The sequence below is a fragment of the Pimephales promelas genome, chromosome 20, assembly GCF_988280905.1.
Source record: "Pimephales promelas chromosome 20, fPimPro1.hap1.1, whole genome shotgun sequence".
NCBI classification, from domain to species: domain Eukaryota; kingdom Metazoa; phylum Chordata; class Actinopteri; order Cypriniformes; family Leuciscidae; genus Pimephales; species Pimephales promelas.
Genome location: NC_142788.1, coordinates 23,698,528 through 23,720,551, shown reverse-complemented (window position 1 = coordinate 23,720,551; position 22,024 = coordinate 23,698,528). Strand labels below are relative to the sequence as shown.

General features: G+C 35.6%; 1 protein-coding gene across 2 annotated transcripts in view; it reads left to right on the top strand.

Annotated features, from left to right (window-relative positions):
- Window positions 1-2,688: 2,688 nt before the first annotated feature.
- phip (PHIP subunit of CUL4-Ring ligase complex) overlaps window positions 2,689-22,024 on the top strand; it is a 34,010-nt gene continuing 14,674 nt past the window's right edge. Inside the window, exons 1-21 of one of the 2 annotated variants that reach the window (XM_039651805.2) lie at window positions 2,689-2,979; window positions 3,091-3,149; window positions 3,234-3,263; window positions 3,415-3,474; window positions 5,728-5,878; window positions 6,626-6,724; window positions 7,001-7,161; window positions 12,106-12,327; window positions 13,093-13,193; window positions 13,432-13,502; window positions 14,559-14,659; window positions 14,928-14,968; window positions 17,436-17,534; window positions 18,583-18,739; window positions 18,831-18,965; window positions 19,109-19,237; window positions 19,836-20,061; window positions 20,212-20,331; window positions 20,698-20,881; window positions 21,150-21,255; window positions 21,473-21,604. In XM_039651805.2, the coding sequence (XP_039507739.2) occupies window positions 2,940-2,979; window positions 3,091-3,149; window positions 3,234-3,263; window positions 3,415-3,474; window positions 5,728-5,878; window positions 6,626-6,724; window positions 7,001-7,161; window positions 12,106-12,327; window positions 13,093-13,193; window positions 13,432-13,502; window positions 14,559-14,659; window positions 14,928-14,968; window positions 17,436-17,534; window positions 18,583-18,739; window positions 18,831-18,965; window positions 19,109-19,237; window positions 19,836-20,061; window positions 20,212-20,331; window positions 20,698-20,881; window positions 21,150-21,255; window positions 21,473-21,604 (2,424 nt within the window). In that variant the 5' untranslated portion in view covers window positions 2,689-2,939. The remainder of the gene's footprint in view (window positions 2,980-3,090; window positions 3,150-3,233; window positions 3,264-3,414; window positions 3,475-5,727; window positions 5,879-6,625; window positions 6,725-7,000; window positions 7,162-12,105; window positions 12,328-13,092; window positions 13,194-13,431; window positions 13,503-14,558; window positions 14,660-14,927; window positions 14,969-17,435; window positions 17,535-18,582; window positions 18,740-18,830; window positions 18,966-19,108; window positions 19,238-19,835; window positions 20,062-20,211; window positions 20,332-20,697; window positions 20,882-21,149; window positions 21,256-21,472; window positions 21,605-22,024) is intronic. The other variant, XM_039651804.2, reaches the window with a different exon arrangement.

Sequence of the window (22,024 nt, the reverse complement as noted above, 5' to 3'; positions counted from 1 at the left end):
TAATACAGTAAACCTGTTAATGGTCTCACACAAGCAACATGTTTCTGAAATGTAGAAATGAAAGTGCTTCTTTTTCTCAAATTGATATTGATATCCACCCAACCCATTGCCGTGATAAGGAACACAAATATATATATATATATATATATATATATATATATATATTTAAAAAAGTTATTTACCATTGAATATTAGTCCAGATTAAAATTAAACTGATCAAATTATTTTTTTCTACATTGCATAAGTTCAAATAAATGCCATGAAAACTCTCATACAAATGAGTCCAAATTGTCACTAAATCTATATCAAAACTGTATAAAAATCTGGCCTTAATTACATGTTGATGCATTATTATCAATATACATTATATAGATCAAATACATATATTTTACCCATAATTCAGGAGTTGCATCCCTTACTTATAATATTTTTTATAAGGCCAAATGTATCTTTTTTTTTTTCTTTTTTACAAATTATTATTAGGCTAGGGGTTACACTTTCAGATATCTTTTTAAATTTTAAAGCTTTTGTCTATAATTATTATTGTGACAGTATAACAGGACGGTTAATCTGTATAATCTGGAAGGTTTAGATGAATCTAGAAAGATAACTCCAACTGGATTAATTTACCCTCACAACCTTTGACCCATGTTTGGCCCCTGAACTCATCATCTGAAATGTTAGTCCTGACCTCCAGTGGCAAGAAGAAATACTGCACACCACTGATCACAAAATAACAGTGTTTTTCCAATTTATCATCTTTAATCCAATAGATTTTAAGAAGGTGTTTAAGATTTTTATTTTTAGTATTCTGAAACTAAATTAGTCATTCTTTCAGAGTATTTTTGCTTTTGTCTGAACCTACTTATGAAGTTTGTTGCCTACTCGGCCACTTCACCAGACCACCGTTTCTCAAAAGTTTGATAAGTTGCATCAGTTTTGCTTAAGTGGTCTTGAAGCCAAAGCTGCTATATTCATGTACTTTTCTGGTATCTAAATGCTTTTCTCCTCCATGTTTACTAGTGTCAGTAGTTTAGCAAGTGTTACATCACTAAATGCAGTTAGGACTAACTATTGAACTAAAGGGTTTTCCTAGCAAGGACACATAACAACTTACCTCATCCTTAAAAACAAAGTCAAAGATTGTATCAAAGTCACCTTTTTAGCTCAGAGAAATACAGAAAAGACAAACCTCAAACACTTGTGTAATGCCTCATGTTGACTTAAAACAAGAAACTGCAGTAAATGTATGTCGGTGTACACAGAAACACAAAAACGCATGCTTATTTTAAGTCTATAAACCAAACCTACAAAAAATAATAATAATAATAATAATAATTAAGGGATATAAGTATTTAGATTGTTCAGACTATGTAAATGGTAACACTTTAGTTTAGGGTCCACTTCTCACTATTAACTACAGTAGTTGCTTATGCACATTACAAGGATATTTGCTGTTTACCAGCACTTATGAAACACATATTTAGGAATTATTCTGCATAAACGTAACAACTACCTTATTAAATATAATTAAGCAGTACTTAGGTGTTTATTGAGGCAAAAGTTAGTTAATTGGACCCTAATCTAAAGTGTGACCAAGTAAAATAGTAAAACATAAGTAAACAGTATAGCCTACTCAAGCACTATTGTTGCAGGTTAGAACTCAGCAGGCATTTTTAATGTTGTGACGGACTCTTAAATACGTTTACTTAATTTAACGCATACATAGGATGAAACTTCATAAAACTACAACTGCCTCATTTAAAGTCAACATCCTCACTCCTTAGGCCTATGCCACCAATTGGTTACAATTCAGATAAAAACGAAAGAAGAAATATGTACAGTACTTGTATGTAATTAGTAGCCTACAATGTTATGGTCAGAAGTATAAATATTTTGCCCAATTTAACTGTTTTACACAATCTTTAACCATGGGCATACAATCTGACTGCATGTTGTTTCTTTAAAATAGATACGTGTAAATGACATAGTCATAGATGTATAAATAAAATCACCAATGTCCTATTTGTCTGGCGTTGCCATTAGTCACTGGATTCCTGTAACTCACAAGGTTAATTCATTACATTCTCCCTGTTTACTACCCTTCCCCCATTTTACTGCCCGCTCGTTTTGGGAAAGAAATGGAGGACTCCCCAATCCAAATCACAATCAAGAGAGGGGGTGGGTTCCTTGAAATAAGTCTGGTTTATGATTGAAATGAATAGACTTTTATAAACCTCACAACCACACAAATACGGTGGTTTTATTCGGGTGTTTGATAAGCTTCAATATGCTGTTGTGGGAAAAAACATGGTGTAAGATCCGAGCTTCGCAGCCCGCAAGGTCGACAGACCGAGGAAAAAGAGGCGCCATTAAAGCTCAGGGTCCGGGATTTAGCAAACAAATAACAGTAGCCAGAATAAATAGTTACGTTTTTGCATAAAATGAGCCACCATTGCCTTCTTTTCCCCCTTCAGCGCTAACATCACAGCCTCCCTGACAGCACACAGTCCTGCGCGTAGTCGCGTACGTACTAGACTCTGCTCGTGTATTCCTGCGCAAAGGGGTTGTGCTTTAGAGAGAGAGAGGAGGGGGATGTGGAGCGTAAACTGAAACCCAAAATATTAATGAACATTCTTAAGGTGCATTAAGCTGCATGTTTTAGAAACATCGTTTCTTGTCAAACCCAAACGCCCCGGTGCCCAGGAATTTTGTCCGCATCGATGCGTTGCACGTTGTGCCTAAGAGGGGACTATTTTGTGCGAGCGCGGAAGGCTAGCGCGACGTACCGGATCTCCTTTCCGTGTGTGTTGGGTGAATGGAGGCGCAGCTCTTCCTGGTGGTGAACAAACACTGACAACTATAGGGCAGCCTAGCGATACCCGCTTCCCAGAACGGCCACACACACCTTCTCCTTCACCCCCAAAACAACCCTAAACATGGCTGCTGAGCGTAAACACGTCGCGCAGTTGAAATCCGGTGAGTAAAAGGGATTGAGAAAGGTGACGCTGGAGTATTTTTATATACATCTGCCTTTCCCACCACGTCCTTCTTGAAAGCTAATGTAGCTCATTCTCCCCCATCTCGCAGAACTGTACTTCCTAATAGCCCGATTTTTAGAAGCTGGACCTTGTCAGGACGCGGCAGAGGTGGGTGATTTTGTAAAATAGGATTGTAAACGACATGTCTGGAGAAGATTGAACGGTAATTTGCTATTTTTGTGCTTTTTTCAGACCTTGATACGGGAGGTTCAGGAGAAGGAGGTAAGCAGCGCGAGCTTTACTCGCGTCGCATCTCACTGCGCTGCACTTTAGGCTGCTAATTTAACGGAGATTTCATATTTATGGTTAAAAAACACAAACATGACCCTTTAGAATTTACCCAAACCTATTTACCACCATTTTCCAATTACAGCTGTTACCCAAAAGGATTGACTGGACTGGCAAAGAACACCCAGGGAGTTACGAAAATTTGGTAAGGGATCCCTATAACAGAGAGAAAACTTTTTAGAGAGCAAAATAAGAAATTGAATTTCCCGCAATTTTAAATCAGGAAAAAACTTAACCCGAACACACGGGGGAAAACCAACCTCAGGGTTAGAAAGGACTGCCATCGTATGAACCCAGAACCTGGCCTGACCTCAGGGATGTGAGATTGGACACTGAGGTGTGCACAAAGTGTAAATAGATGTTAAATTCGATGTAGAAATAAAGAGACGTCATGAATGTGCTGCTATAAGGGGAAGGGAGCGGAGGGAGGAGGGACCAGTGCGCAGAGACTGAAAGCGGGGCGGGATGGAGGCGCTCTGCTCCATCTAATACAACCATAGTCAGGGTAAAATACTCACTTTACCTTAGTTTATTACACTTAAACTAAGCTTTTGGAGCAGGGGACATCAGAGCCGGAGACCTAGAGGATCTTAGGAGGGTAATGGGACTTTTAAGTTGCCCTGACAACGGTTATTATTATTTCTTTCGGAGGACATTCTTTTTGAACAGTGCTGTGAGACTTGAGACCGATAATAGAAATGAGAGGTACATCAAAATGAGTACGTATTGATTAATTTATTAATTACGATATTTTGAAAGGTAAATAAATTATTAATCGGACTATTTGCATTTTTCAGTTGCTCGCTATTTCACGTATGAATATCACTCGGCGAGACGTTTTGCATCCGCTTTCGGAGTGAGAGATACAGAAATATCTTGATTTTAAAACTTAGTGTGTTTTGATCCAGCCCCTGTGACGGCCACCCCCCCCACTATATATCAGTTGCGTAACTAATAGACCCAACAGTCTCGTTAATCGTGCAGACTGATGTTGTATCTCTGTCGTCTCTTGTAGCTACACGCTGAAATTCACACACATTGTAGCGATAATCTGTTATATTGTATTCGCGATTGTCTCGCGGATGATCTCGCGCGCTGTTACGCCACTAGATCCCCGTATTATATTGAGTGAATGCGGGTGTGTTTGCGTTTGTGTGTGATCGTTCGTGGATGATTTCACTACCGTGTGTGGAGATGTTAAAGCCCGTGCCTGCAGATTGTGGGTATGAATAACGGACACGAGGCTTCATCGCCTGATGTTGGCGCTGTCAATTAATTTTTTTTTTGTCAGGTCTCGAGCCCCTCGATAAATATGTTAATGAGCTATGTAATCTGTATTAATTATCATTATTAATAAGATTAATTAAATAACGACAATAACAACAACATTGTAGTACAATTGTAATTATAAATAAATTATATTTTCATATTTATTAAATAAATACATACATTCAAATAATTTTAATAATTGACATTTTATTGGTCAATTATTAACGCAAAATAATTTACATTTAATGTAATTATAGTAATTATGGATAATTCATTAACAACCTTACGCTATGTTTAGATGATGCCATTGTTAAATACTGATTTTAATTTTGTAATTAATGTTTTTAATTCACATACCGTGATTCACTCACTGTTAAACATGGCCTTATTTATAAAATCATTACCTTAGCGGTGTGTGTGTGTGTGTGTGTGTGTCGACCAATAGGATGACGCTAAATGCAATTAAAGCCACATTAATTACTGGCCTGCAGTTGGATGCTGGATCTGCTGAACAGGCTTGATAAAAGATGCCCGTACTGACGCGTTGCGCACGGGGACGCGCATTTTACACTGTAGATTAGATGGATCTCTAGGGAGAATACAAAAAGCTTTGCAAAAATGTATTGGTTTGAAACGAAGTGTCGTCTATAATCTGGTAAAGGTTTTAATTATGCTATTATGTTGACGTTTCTATGTGTACATTGACAATGGCTGTATTGAAATATACACTTTTGTTTTATTATCTAATTATTTTTAGTACACGTTAAGTATATGAAATTATTTCATAGTGATACTGATCATTTTTAATTAAAGCCTCCTTTGATGAAACATTCTACTACAACATTCAAATTTAATTATATAATTGTAATTATATTTTAAAAGGTATTTATGTATAGTAATGTTAAGACTGTAAATTATTTGGCAGGTTGCAAAAACTTTGCATTTATATTCTCACAAAAACATGTTTGCTTTTTTTATTTTCTACTTTTTTTGTTTAAATCTACTCTCTATGCATACACATTTGCAAAACAATAATTTAACGTATGGAACATTATATGAAACAATATAGTTAGGTCGGTGTATAAACAGATCCATTTTCCCTAATACATGTTTGTGATTGTGTGTATAGGTCAAATTGTACAGGCACGTTTCTTCAGATCACCTGTTGCAGTTGTGCGAGCGAGTGAGTCCTCTTTTAGAGAGGGAAGTGCCAGCCAGCGTACCTGGAGTCAACTCACTGCTGGGAGCCGGACGACAGTCAGTGCTACGTACAAACAAGAGTGAGTCTTTCTGTTTGAAGATTGAATGTATTCATCATCCATTTTTATAATAAGCAAATCAACCAGTTAACAGCCAAGTTAAGCATACATTTTTTTTAAATTTATGTTTTACTTAACCCATAACTGATCAGATGTGTATTTTGACTGTTACTGTCTTTTGAATGAAAAAGTTGAAACACTTTCAAATTTAGAAGATTCATCAGAAAGGATTTAACTAAAAATCTTAATATTTACAAATGGCATCTCACTGTTGAGTCTGATGTGTAAATATGCAAAAGAAAGATCAATAGTGGTGGAATTTTCCTCCGTAATGCTGCCTTCAAAATAAAATAGACTTCATAGCAATTAACTTTGGTTACACTTTATTTTAATGTATCCCTCTTACAGTGTAATTATACATTACATTCAGTAATATGAATTAGCTACATGTACTTACTATAGGGTTAGGGTAGGATCAGGGTTTTGTTTAGGGTTAAGTGAATGCAATTATGCATAATTTATACTACTAAAGTAAATACGTGTAACAAGGAAGGACACATTAGAAGAATAAAGTGTTACCAAAAAGTTTGTTTACATTATCAAGAATATTGCTCGTGTCCTTCCAAGAAATAAAACAAAAATGTATAATATGTTTTGTTTTGCAGTGGATAGCTGGGTTTTACATCAACCCCAGTTTGTGTATGTGTGCCTACGGATTCAATCACCTCTACAGTGTATTTAATGACATTCCCACGTGTTTGTTGGCAGGTTGTAAGCACGTGGTATGGAAGGGGTCGGCCCTCGCAGCCCTGCACTGTGGCAGGCCACCGGAGCCGCCAGTCATCTATGGAAGCCCGCCCAATATTGGTAAGTCGCCTCTTATTGGTTGCTATCTTAATGTATTCCAGTGGAAGAAACAACATTCATCCAAATCCTTAGACTTGTCATAAAAGTGGTTTGTATTGATTTGATGGTTAAAATATATATATATATATATATATATATTTAAAATAAAACATTTGGTACATATTTGTTTTGTTTGTAAATGAAATGATATTAAGAATTTGCTTAGGATGCTGTAGATTTCAAATATAGTATATTTGCTCTCATGTTGTTTTGCTGGATATGTCTTGTGTGCTTTAGTGGAAACAGTATACAGTCGGAGGCTGAACGGCTCATATCGGTTGGGTCAGCTGGTCCCTACAGCTGTTTACCAACATATGAAGATGCACAAGAGAATTCTGGGCCACCTTTCATCTGTGTACTGTGTCACCTTCGACCGCACCGGTCGCCGCATCTTCACAGTAAGACATCTGGTTTTATGGCATTTTTTGTTGTTGAATGTGCTTATCTTTTTCGAAATATAATGAGTATGAAAAATAGTTTTAAATTTATGAATGTATTATAAAACTGAATTATGCAGGTTTTTAGAGCATTGCATGTTTCTGAAACGTATTTATGAAAGACTAGTGTTGTGTGCCCTTTCTTGGCTGCTTTTTGAGTATATTGGAGTGTAATACATCAGGTTATGGAATTTTAATTTGTCCGTTATGTTCTTGTGCTGTCAGACTGTGTGTGTGTGTGTGTGTGTGTGTGTGTGTGTGCTCGCTTCAATGGGAGTGCATTTGAATGGTTTGACCACAGGGAAAAGATGCTATATTAATCTATTGTTCAACTTATGTTGACTTTGTTTTTACTTATTGTGAGTGTTAAGTGGATGGATTTAAGATTTGACTTCAATATTAGCTTTTAAAAAAAGATTTAAAGTTTTTCTTTGAAAACACTATTAAATAGGATGTTATGCCGGAGTCTCAAGTACACAAACAAAACAGGCAATTTGACAGTTGTGATATCCAGGTCTAGTTTTAATTGAATTCATTTTTCTTTCTAGCTATGCTCAGGTAATATTTAATTCATTGACTAGAAGGTGCTCTATATTTGATATACTGTAGAATCTGTATAAAATTATACACATATATATATATATATATATATATATATATAAGTATGTGGGAACCTTGTTTATTTTATAGTGTGTGTGGAATTGCCAATTCCATATATCCCATAATGAAAATGTGCATTTACAATCTTCACTTAAAATAAGTACCATGACCAGGATGCTTTTGCTTTTTAGCATATTTAATATTCAGTATTTTTAATATTTAAATAAATTCAAACATATTTATGTATTCTACATAAATTTAGCGAATTGATTAAGCAGTCAGAACATACAAATGCCGACAAGTACAATGTAGCAGATTCAAATTACTTAGTAGTGAAGCATTTGTGGCTTTAATTAGACTGTATCTCTCATTAAACTGTATACATACTACTGAACGCTTTCCCATTGGGGAATTTAAAGGGTTGTAACTAAACTTTTTAGGGTGCTGTTAAAGTGTCATATAATAAAACAATTTAGGTCAAAAGCTTTAACATTGCAAAATCCCCCAATGAGCATAATGGTCTCAAATGACCTATTGAATGGAGGGATCTGATCGCTGTTTGGTCCAGATGTCTTGAGTGGGTTTGAGGTTCTGAAAGCAGCTGTGGTTTTATGAGTTGAGCTGGGACTTGCCTGTAAGAGGGTTGTATATGTTTACACTATATGTAGTTACAGTGGGTCAAACGAATTGTTTTGTAGGACCATTAAAGGGGCCACTGACTTGTGCTTGTTCTACATGGCAGGATGCTTTGGATAAAAGCATAAATGAATACCTAAATGTGTGGCTCTAATTCATCAAGTATAAAAAGTGTTTTCTATGCGTTTTGATTTAAAGGGTTTGATACCAGTAGTAAAATGTATTTTTAACATTTTTGAATACAGTTTTTAATTACAGCTCTTTTATCAGCAGAACAATTTGAGGAAAAATCTTTTAGTATTTGGTTTGTCTTCTTTATATTTTAGTTTAATGACAGCAGCACTTAAAGATGAATTCAATAAGTTTGTGTAAAACATGATGATCATCTTCTCTCTTGCATGATTTGAGGATGATTCAAATAGCGTCTTGTGGAAGCAAGGAAATCTGAACGTCTGTCTGTACCAAAATTCACATGACCAGTGTCAGAATTTGCTAAGTTTGATTAGTGACCCTAGAAATATTGAAGAATATTTCATGTTCATATTACGTCATGATGTGTACATCATTTGGTTTACATTTTTGACGCCTTTTATTAGGTTTAAATAAAATAAATTCAGATTTGGTTTACACTTTACATGAATGTGTCCTTGTTACACGTTACATGTATTTATTATGGTAATAACTAAATTAGGCATAATTACATGTAACAAACCCTAATCCTACCCTAACCCTATAGAAAGTAGGTCTACATGTAGTTAATTACTATTTAAATGTATAATTACAATGTAACAGGAACACAAATTTGAGTCAGTAAAAAAAAACAAAAAAAACTTGTTCATTAAGGATGCAATATGATCAAAAGTGACAAAGACATTAATAGTGTTACACATTTTCTTCTCTTTTGATCTTTCTAATCAATCATGGTCTCCAAAAATATTATAATTATTGTACTATTATACATTAATTAAGTGTTACAAAGCGTAATGTTTCTTTACAAAGTTTTGTCTGACAGCATAATACGTCATTTTTAGTTGTTTTTGCGGATCTGTGTGATGTCGTCTGTACGCGAAAAATACAAACTAAGTACTTTTCCGTTTTTAGTACATCGTTCATCATTGTCGCGTAAACGCACCCTTAGAATGATTTCTGAAGTAAGGACTGCTGAAATTTTTAGGTTTGCCTAACCATTTAAAATATTAAAAATAGAAAAGTTATTTTAAATTATTGTAATATTTCAGAATATTACATTTTTAATAAAAAAAAATATATATATAAATGCTGCCTTGCTATAAGCATAAGAGACTTCTTTCAAAAACCCTGAACTTTTGAACAGTAAACAGTACTTTAAACAGTGTACTTAATAAATCTGACTCGGCTCTATGGCCCTTTGTTGAGTTGTTTTATTCTTTTGTTCAATGTTGTGCTTCACTGGGGAACTCTGTCTTAATTTCCTAGTGACTAAAAGGGTATTTTTAGACAGTGAGCCTTCTGAGCTCACAGGGACAGATAATGTTTTGACTCTGGGATAAGTGTAGAGGTCAAAGGTCATTCGCATATTGCATCTGGGCAAGCATACTGTTGCTCTGTGACATCATCATCATGCCCACAAACTTGTTAAAGGCTCAGTGTGTGTGTGAGTGGACGTGTTTTGATTCGGGCATTTCTCTGACATTATCTCTTTCAGCCTGTGGCTTGAGCTTTTGTTAACATTTGCCAGCGCTCTGGTTTTAAGCGGCCTGTAGGATCGTGCTTGTGTGTGTTTTGCTGATGTGTGTTTTCGAGTGTGCACTCCTGGGTTCCATTTTACTCTGCAAGTTTTTAATGCTCCAAAAATGGCTGAACAGCAAGGATTACTCCCCCTCTTTCTGCCTCTCCCTCCCTTTTCCCTCTATCTCTCTCTCCTACTCCTGTTCTCTTTGTCTTTTCCTCTTTCGATCTTGGTCTCTCTGTGTATTTCCTCCTCTTTTTTTTTCTTTCTATAGGTCTTTTTCTCCCGGCGTAGGGGGGCGTGTCTGTGCGCGCATGTTGAAAAAAAAGTGTTTCTGTTGTGGATTTGGCTGCGAGCCATGAATAAAATCATCTCTTTCATATTCCTGAGCCATTAGCCAGTGTATCATTGGCATTCTGTGTGTGTTTAACAGATCTTCGGGAATGTTCGTCCCTGTGTGTGGCTTCGGGATCATTTTTCTTTGCTCAATTCGATATGCATGTGTGGCCTGCATATTAACTGTTGTTATCCCATCTAATTCTAGTGTTTCTGGAAACAACAGTGATATTTTCATGTTGTTAAATTTGAGTTTACAAAATGAGGAGGTAAATGGCAAGCTGATTATCTGAGGGGGAAAAAAGCATATTTCAATCAAGCTATGATTGAAAGACTGCTGAAGGTAGCACTTGCTTTTTATGATCCTCTGCCTGTTGTCATGGAAATGCAATGCCACAGTGCTGCATTTTAAGGTTAAAAGCTTGTTTGATTTGGGCCATCCTTAAAAATATTCTTGTTTGCCGTAACCCGACCGACCCTGTCAAATTAGGACCGACACAATTATTATTTCCCCCCCCTTTTATTCCGACCTACTTGACTTCTTGACTCTTCAAACAACTAATAAAAATGCAATAAAATAAATTTGATGCTGAAATTCAGCTTTGCCATTACAGGAAAAAATTACATTTAAAAATATATTACAACAGAAAACAGTTCATTTAAATTGTAATAATATTTCACAGTAAAACTTATCTACAGTATTTTTGATTGTTTTACTTGACTTCTTTCAAAAACATGAAAAAAAACTTAATGACCACAAACTTTTAAATGGTTGTAGACTCTGAACAGAAACACTGATAACTTTTAATAAATGTTCTTTAACCAAGAGATAGAGTTTAGTCTGCAACAGCAAAATTATAGAAAACATTTTGTCCTCCATTGTAATATTTTTCAATCGTTAAATAATATAAATTCTATTAAGTATTGTCAATATAAATTGTTTTGGCTACGTTCTTTCTTTTAAATAAAAACCCGTGGCGTCATCTATGATGATTATGTTCCAGATCCAACTCCTCCCACGAGTCCACCTCACATATACCTAAACCTAGAGGTCAACCGATATGGTTTTTTTTCACGCCGATACCGATCTTTTGAAATCCGGGTCGGCCGATGGCTGATAATATGAATAGGTAGTTTGACGAGCAGCATTTATTTGAAAAAGTTATTTATTTGGAATAATATTCACTGATGTATTGTTCTCATTAAGACAGGAACTTAAAGTAATTAAGTAAATTTTGATTTCATGTTGACTTTGAGCTAGGTAAGTTTCCAAAGGGGTTTTAGATACATAAAACAATGGGTTGTTTTAGGGTGACATCAACTTTGTTTTTGGCTATTGTTACTCACTCTCTTGGCACAGACCAATCTTGTTATCTGAGCCTATTTAATGGTATTAAGTGCATTTTAAATGACTCAATACTTCCATCTTTAGAGGTGGGCATTGGTTTAGCTTCAGACAACTGGCTGGAATCTCTGCATGAATTAATTACTTTGCAAAAGACTTGCTAAATTCTTGTGGATTTTATTTGGCTGCATACACAGAGACCAAACTTTCGAAAAGCAGGTCATTCTGATGTACGACTTTAGCAGGGTCTGACGGGTTATCATTTGCGATGTTTCCTCAGGGTTCAGACGACTGTTTGGTGAAGATCTGGGCGACGGATAACGGGCGTTTGCTGGCGACACTGAGAGGTCATGCGGCAGAGATTTCAGACATGGCTGTGAATTATGAGAACACCCTGCTGGCAGCCGGCAGCTGTGATAAAATGATCAGAGTGTGGTGCCTGCAGACCTGCGCCCCGCTGGCGGTACTGGAGGGCCACGCTGCATCCATCACGTCGTTACAGGTGTGCAACACATTTACATTCACATGGTGACACAAGCACACAGATATATACTTGAGAAATTCACCAGTATAAGAATTATTTCAGATTTAACAGTTTTTTATTTAAAAGATTTAACTGATTTTTCCTACAATGAAATAGCCTATTTAGATTTTTACTGTGTAATCAATTCTAGTCTAGATCCTCTTCTGTGGTAATACACTAAATTACTATAAAAGACAATCATATTGAGCACCATTGGAGCATAATAGTGTAAATACTAAATAGTCACCATTATGGTGATTCATAGTCCCTTTGGCTGGAAACTTGGACCTTTAAATTAATTTTCTCCCAGTCGATGTCACAAAGCACAATTGGATGTAAAATACATATGTTAAAATAACTATGTTATGGTGCAAAACTATCTTTTTATAAACAATTAACCTTAATAGTGCCCTGTTTGAAATTTGGAATACTGTGGTATTTATTTAAACAGTAAAAGCAGTATTATTGAGAAATATTAATTCATTTTTGTTTTTTAGTTTTAGTTTTTATTTACTGGTGTGAAAATGTCTTTACTTGACATCACTAATGGATAGAATTGAATTCATCCTTGCTAAATAAAAGTATTCATTTCTTAAAAACAAAATCATACTGTCCTGAAACATTTGAACGGTTTACATTAAATTGACAAATATATGTTTTGCAGTGTATGGTATAGTCATGCACAATTGCACACCCACTCATAGAGACCATGTTTAATGTGTTCAACTGTTTGTGTGTGTGTAGTTTTCTCCTCTGTGCAGCGGCAATAAAAGATTCCTGTCCTCCACTGGAGCTGACGGCACCATCTGTTTCTGGCAGTGGGACGCGCGCACACTCAAATTTGGGTGAGTTTCCTTTATTCTTGCAAACATCTCTGGGCTTTTAAGATTTAGAATGTTTTCTTTGGCGTTTTGAGCAAGCATTTGAAACTATTTTTGTTAAGTTGAATCAATATAAAGGAGAAACATGTCATTTTAATTTTTTAATAATTTCTTTTTGTAAATCCATTTAGCACAAAAATTACACTCTTCACCTTTAATTAGACCACTAAGAGCCTATATTGTGCTTTGTATGTTTGTGCAGGCAGCGACCCAGCAAATTCATTGAGCGGCCCAGACCAGGCGTGCAGATGATCTGTTCCTCTTTTAGTGCAGGTAGGCCAGAAGTGTCACAGCTCGTTTCTCACCTCTACCTGCTCCCATTTTATTTGGTATCTTTTATCATTCACAGTCTTTCCCATCGGGAACCCATGTGACAGAACGCTTTTGTTCTAACACTGAGCTTGCAGTAAAACTTAATGTGTTCAGAAATTGAGGATCTTTTTGGAGTTTATAGACACTGATTAATTGGATCTGCCAGTTTGCTTAACTGCTTTACCATATGACATGATACAGTTGTGATCTTTCATATTATATAAAATAGAAAATGAAATAAAATGGACAAATATTAGGGCTGTTCATGAAATCCGCAGTCCAATGTGAACAGCCTTAAATCTCTATTGGACAGATTGACAAATTTGATTACATGTATTGCTGTGGACAGTAGGCCAGTGATAGGATTAATTTCAATAATATGGAAAAAAAACAAAAACAAATAAGATTAACTTCAGAGTCGTTTTTAGTGCTTTTTTATTATCTTCATTTGTGAGCCTTTCTATATATATATGATTAATTGCAGTTAATTTGATTATTTCACCTGTAAACCATGTAATTCAACTACAAATTGATAGCCATAATATTTAAGACTCATGTCCATGATTATATGAATGTGTGTGCTTTCATAGAAATGTGATATTAAGTGACTATTCCTATGTTTTAATTGTTCTGAAAGCTGATAGCAGATTATAGAGTGATGGTGGATGGTTTTATCTTAAAAAAATTCTGCAAAGTGAGGCTATAAATATCCTGTTGTCAGACAGATATCACAGACTTTTTAAAAAGAGTGTTAAGCGCTGCAGGAACTCTTCAAATACACATTCTAGTTCTTTCCTCTACATTTCTTTGGTATTACATACACGGTCTGAATTTGCTCAAGCTCTTTGAGTTTCTTGTTCATTAACACCATATTGCGGTTATTGCTAATATTTGCGAGATTGCGCCTGCATGAAAATTTGTTAATGATGGATTTGTTTTTCTGGTTTCTATGCACTATGCTGTTATTGATTATGATATAATTTATGTAAGGCTAAGTGACTTTTAATGGTATTTCAGGTGGGATGTTCCTTGCAACAGGCAGCACTGATCACATCATTAGAGTTTATTACTTTGGAGGTGGACAACCAGAGAAGATATCCGAGCTGGAGTCTCACACTGTGTGTAATGCGTCTGTTTGAATTTTATAAAATAATTCAATTTATCAAATTGCATCTATGTACAGTGTGTAATACAATTCAACAACCCCCCCAGTGTGTATGTATAAATTTATAATAATGTAAATTCTTAATATTATTAATATAATATTGATCTATTGTTTTAAAGCACCTCATTTTCATTCTCTTTACTGGCTTTACTGTTGCTGGAATACATTATTGTTTTAAGGGTTCTCCTCATGTTTTTTAATGATTTTGTATTTTTCCTCAGGATAAAGTCGACAGCATCCAGTTCTCCCATAGTGGAGATAGGTAAGCAACACTGGCTCCATTTATCTGTGTGTGAGTGTGTGTTTGCATGTCAGGTTTGTTGGATTAATGGAACATGGGGGTTCTTATAATTATGAGCTGGTGTTGTCAACAGAAAAAATTCCCTTGTACCCATCACACCCAAACATGCGTGTCAGATGCCTATGAATTCAGGTGCAGGAAATGTCTTTTTACTTAAAATGTAGGCATATGACAGTAACCCACACACATCAGTCTCTGCAAGCTCTCTTACGTTCCTCACGCGGTTTAATTTAATGAGCAAATGTTTTTGCATTGGGGGAGGGGGGAAATAGAGAGTGTGACAGGAGAAGAGGGAGAATACGAGGAGAGAGAGAAGGAGAATAAGATGGAGAGGTCTGTAACAGGTCCCTAAGGAATTAAAAAGATGGATGTTCACATGAACAGATTATTTTTACCGGAGACAGCATTCAGTGTTACATGTGTAAGGAGGGAAGAAATCTCACTAATCAATAGAACTGGAGAAAAGCATATACTGTCAAAAAGAAGATATTCATGCCACAATTGAGTAGACTGTGTGTGCATTTTGTGTTACTGTGTTCAGTTTTATTTAACTGAGTAACATTCTTGAATAATATGCTCTTATCTTTATGCAAACTCATAAGCTCATGTCATACACACCCTTTGACTTTATAATTAACATTTATAATTCATTGCTTTGTATTTTTGTCTTGTTTTTCAGCACAAATATCTAAACTTCCCAAGATCAATTTCAGAATCAACTTTGCTTACATTAAGATTTCAGGAAATACTAAATTATACTGAAATACTTAAATCTAGAATCTATATTAATTTGAGATCTAAGGAAGAGATAACACTTGGCTAGCTTTGTATTTTTAATTTTTTTAAATCAAAATCAACGAACCGCTCGACACAAAGCGGAGGATGGTTGTTCCCGTGAAGTGCATTCAAATAGTTTAATGCACAGCTAGCCGTGGATTAACCCGCTTATACCATAGTCATTTGCCAGCATTTATTTACTTCAAAAACAGTGACGTTACAACAACCTCCATGCTGAGTAAAATAATGTAGCAAATCAGTAGGGAAGATAATACATTTCTGTGCTTCTGTTTCTTTGTGCACAGCACGATCGGCGATCTATGTGCGAGTTACGTGTGTGTGTGCAGGGTTCCCACGGGTCCTTGAAATCCTTGAAAGTTTTTTTTTCAAGGCCCTGGAAAGTTTTTGAAAATAAACATACATAGATACAGGTCCTTGAAAGTGCTTGAATTTATTTTGTGCAAGAAAGTTTCTGGAAAAAAAAATCCATTTTATGCCCTCCGCTCCATTAATGTGTTATTTTGCCAACACTTCGTAGCCTATGCATACTAGCTTGCTTGATTTATGTTTGTGACGCGCATTTATGCTTTACGTTAAGTGTTCTTTTTGTACGTTACCATGACGTTCAGTCACGCAAGACTAACAATTTATCCAACAAGGTAACACGATGTAACCTTACTCTCACTTCAAATGTGTCCCCACTTTAATTCCTTGAATTTAAGTGTATTGGAACTGGAAAGTCCTTGAAAGGTCCTTGAATTTGAAGTTAACCAAGCTGTGGGAATCCTGTGTGTGTGTGTGCATTTCAATGATGCAGCGGTTATATTGCACACCTCCTAGCCAATCAAGAGACCATAGTATAATTCAGGATTCATTCTCTAAAATTATGTAATTTTACTTTTTTAAAGATGGATAGATATTGTTACTGTAAAATTCACATTATTCAGCACACTTAAATAAACCTCTCTGTTTTATAGAGTAAAACACGTATGTATACAGAAAATTTAGATAAATGTAAATGCACATTTAATGCTATGTAATTTCAAAACTTAATACTTTTACTCATTTTATACGCAAAGTGTGTTTGCATAGAAGTCTTAAAAGCACTGTAGCAAAATATGATCTTTTTTTTAATCTAAAATAAACTAGTGAAAATCTTGACCTTAACACATCACTGCATTATAGAGTAATACATATTCAACAATAAAAGAGACACATTCAGTGCACATTAAACAAAAACCCTTAATACCTTAAAACCTATTATAAACACTTATATGCTCAAAGAATGGCAAGACAAATGGGATCAGTGTTGTAGAAATAAACTTTACAAAATCATTCCTGTGGTTGGTGAAAAGCACTGGGACCATATTAACTACACTCGCCATAGACCACTCCAGACTAACCCATATGTTAAGTTCACAAGCTTTCAGTTTCAACTCATTTTCCTTTTAAATAAATTCAAAGTGGTAGAAAAAGTGGAAAGGAATTTGAAAGTTGTACAACTTTGATTTTACTAAATGCTTTAAGCATTTTAGTAGATTAAAAGTTCATTACAGTATGCCTCATTCTGAAGCTTCATGAAAAGGAATGAATATGTATTCTTTTAGATGAGGTTTTCGAACATTAATCTAAATCCATAAATTGTGTGTAGGTTTGTGAGTGGCAGTAGAGATGGCACAGCACGGATATGGCAGCTGCAGCAGCAAGACTGGCGGAGCATTCTCCTGGACATGGCCACTAAATTACCCGGGTATGATAAACATTAATCACCATTTAAAAGTATGGCTCCATTAAATGTGCATTAATGTTACTAACATTTGTTTTGTTTTCTAAACAATTGATCGTTAGCAACATAATTACTTGGGAGTGCTGCGAGGTCAATTGATTCTGAAAACACAGCAGCGACTGAGATACAACTCTAAAGCAAATTATTGAATCAACATCCAACTCCACCAATGGATTCATATTCAATCTAGAAAGCCGGTTATCTTTTTAACTTAATAAAACAATAAAAAACCAATAAGCAAACATAATGCCATTGCATTTTTTATGCTCTTTTCGCCATCATTTACTGAGAAATGTCCTATCAGTCTGTTGTAGCATGAACATATTGACTCATTTGCATGTTAACTTGTAAATTTTGGCAGTTTTTGTCAAATTACCGTGGGGTCCAAAAGACAAAATTATACATATTTATATAACTTTCCACTTAATTCCAGCTGTAAATTAAAATGTACCAGATTTTAATTCATTTTTTAGAATTTCAGTTTAACAAAATTCATATTAAATTTAAATTTAACATTTTACTCAAATTGTTATGCTGTTAATATCATTTTTATACATTTTTTATAAATTAGAAAAATATAAACATTTAGTTTGTCTTTCTGTATATTTTGTAAGAAATGTCATTTCTAATTAGGGCTGTCAAACGATTTATCGCGATTAATCGCATCCAAAATAAACAATTGTGTTTACATAATATATGTGGGTACACTGTGTATAATTATTATATATATTTAAATACACACATATGCTTGTATATATTTAAGAAATATTTTCATGTATATACTGTATATAGATTTATATATAATTTATATTATATATAAATATAAAAATTTTATATATAAATCATATTTTTTTCTTAAATATACTTGCATGTGTGTGTATTTATATATACAAAATTATTATACACAGTGCACCCACATATTTTATGTAAACACAAACGTTTATTTTGGATGCGATTAATCGCGATTAATCATTTGACAACCCTATTTCTAATTGTTTCTTGTCTTTTTTAGCAAGTACAACCCTCCACCTTTAGAGGACAAAGTTACAAAACTGAAGGTGACTATGGTGGCCTGGGATTGCAATGACAACACAGTCATCACCGCTGCCAACAACTTGACATTGAAAGTGTGGAACTCCTACACGGGGAACCTTATTCACGTTTTGATGGTAAGAGTGTGAAGATAATGATGATGTAAAAATGATTGTAAGGAGACAATATGTGATGAATCATGTTGTCATCATGGTCCTTCACCCACAGGGCCACGAGGATGAGGTGTTTGTGTTGGAGCCTCATCCATTTGATTCAAGAGTGCTGTTCTCTGCTGGTCACGACGGGAACGCCATTGTCTGGGATCTGGCAAGAGGAGTCAAAATACGCTCTTACTTCAACATGGTAAACCGACCACTTACACTCTCAGTTCTTTTATCAGATCCCATCACCTTTGATCTAAGTAAATATGCAAATCTATAGATTTATCGATGTTTATTGTGTCTCATAGACTGTGTTTCTCTACTTTGATGTGTGTTTGTGTGTAGATCGAGGGTCAGGGCCATGGTGCGGTCTTTGACTGTAAGTGTTCTCCAGACGGGCAGCACTTTGCTTGCACTGACTCTCACGGTCATCTGCTTATCTTCGGCTTTGGCTCTAGCAGCAGATACGACAAGGTACTGAAAGCCTATGTCTGTCTCTGACACAGTGCTCAGAACTAAATAAATATAGATTGAATAGCATCCAACATTGTTTTCACATGACTTCATCATGTTGCTTTTTTAATTCAGTCTGTGATTTCATGCTAATACTAGGTTTAGTAATTTTGTTATGACATTTGTGTTTTTATTTATTTCTATCTAGCTTTAAAATCATTTGTATTTCAGTTTTAGTCATTTTAGTAATTAAACTTATTAAAGTTAGTTCTAATTTTCCTATCTAATGATTTTTTTTCATAATCTTTTTAATAAATAGTGTAATGTAAAGTATAAAAATAGATATTCATTGTGAGATTTGACAAAGATTATATTTAACTGTTGATAAATTATTCTTTTTAAAGATGCAGTCGTTAGCTTTTTTTTTTTTTTTTTGGTTTCCAAATGATCCAAAATAATTTTTTGAAAAAATACATAACCTGCCAACCTGTCATTGCGTCACATCTGTACACATAAAGAAGGAGTCTCGGATAGTTTAAGCTATATGCGCGTGAGGATGTTGGAGGTGGAGATTTATAGCCTTTTCTCACAGCACTTTATTTATTGATCTGTTCTTCAGATAGCAGATCAGATGTTCTTCCACACTGATTACCGGCCGCTGATCCGCGATGCCCATAACTTTGTGCTGGATGAACAGACCCAGCAAGCACCCCACCTCATGCCCCCGCCGTTCCTGGTGGACGTGGACGGGAACCCTCACCCTCCACGCTACCAGAAACTGGTTCCCGGCAGAGAGAACTGCAGAGATGAACAGCTCATACCCCAGATGGGACTCACGTCATCAGGTAAGAAACGCAAACAACTCTTTGTTTCCTTTCTGTGTTTTTATGACTTGAAGTCATTTTTGGCCACTTGTTTATGCTCACAAACATACACCTACAATCTGTCACTGAACACTAAATAAGGTGCTCAAATGTCTCTGTATTTGTAATTAGGGCTGAATCAGGTGGTTAGTCAGCAGGCTGCAGAAGGCTCGAGTCCTCTTGATAATATGATCCAGAGACTACAGCAAGAGCAGGACCAGAGACTGGGCTCTGACACCAGAGCTAATAGAGGTAATACTGTTTTTTTTAGCTTGTTTATTGTAAAGCAGGGTTGATACAATACTAAATGTTTGCTACCTCTCGAAATCAATACCAGTGAAATTTCATGATTCTTGAGACCACAGTAAACACTAATGTGCTATTGAACAAAAAAACAGCTGATTTAAAACAGACATTCATATACGCATTCATCAGTTAAAACCATGGAAAGCCTGTATTTTTTTACAGTCCACGACTTTACAAAAAAGAGTGCCATACAAAACCCCCAGTTAGCAAGACAAAGTTATCACTACTGTAAAGTATAAATATGTCATAAGATAATCTCTATAAACTGGTGGGTGGTGATTGTGATTCTGTTGCATGTATATTTGTGTGTAGGATCTGTCAGTTCTCCCACAGAAGTCTCTTCTCCACCTAACGTGGGTTTGAGACGGAGTGGACAGATCGAAGGTGTTCGGCAGATGCACAGTAACGCTCCACGCAGTGAGATCGCTACCGAGAGAGACCTGGTGGCGTGGAGTCGACGGGTCCTCGTTCCTGAACTATCACCAGCCATAGCTTGGTAAAACCCCACACAGAAATACAGTGAGGTCCAAAAGTCTGATACCACACTGCAAATCAGGCTTTTAAAACCTGGAAGAAAAAATAAACAAACCTTATGATGTTTAATGAAGTTGAAACTCATATATCTGGTCTATGTAAAATTTTGATGGACACTCACTCAAACAAGACCTTCTGATTTCTTTCTTTCTATTGTTTTCTTGCAATTGTTCCAGTTAGACATAGATGAGGTGTTTGTGACACTTCTGTGTGTCTGTTTACGAATATAGTAAGCAGGAAAACTGGCGTACAGCTAAAGGGGAAGAGGAAATCAACACCTACAGATCTGAGAGGAGGCGGCGCAGCTTACACAGCCAGTACCACAGAGAAAACCGGGTAAATCATCATATCTGATCGTCAATTTAAATATGTTGATAAACTAGTCTTCCTCACTAATTGATTAGTTAGAGGTTTGATAAATATATATTGTGTGTGTGCAAACCGCCAAACTTTTATATTAATATAAATGTGACATGTTGCTAAACCCATTGTTGCTGTTTAACATGCAATTTAAATTCAGTGTGTGTACTGAAGTTTGTGTTTCTCATACCAGCATGCTACTGAAAATGCTGTGGAGGAGGGGCGCCGTCACCAGGGTAACCAGCATAACTACCATACACGATTGGCTGTGGAGGAAACGAGTCGTCAGAGTGAACCCAACGAGGAAGAACACAGTGCCTCTGAGGTACTGTCAAAACATGCAGTGTCCCTTTAAGGAATAGTAAATTCAATTGTAAAGTTACCACCCATAATGATGTTTGGGGTCAGTATGATTTTTTTTTTTTTTAAGGAATTCTCTTATTCTCACCAAGGCTGCATTTATTTGATCAAAAACAGTAAAATAAAACACTAATATCGTGAATGCAGCAAAGCAGGACGAGGTTGAGAGCCGTAAGAACCGTGATTTATCTTCGAGGCTGTGACGGGATTGCTAATGAGCTTCACCTGCACGTAACAGCGAAGTTTAAAAATGTTACGGTTTTTATCAATATATATTTAAAGTGTAATTTATTCCTATGATGAATTTTCAGCAGCCATTACTCCAGTCTTCATTGTCAAATACTCCTGTTGAAAACACTTGTGCTGCTTAATATTTTTTGAAGAC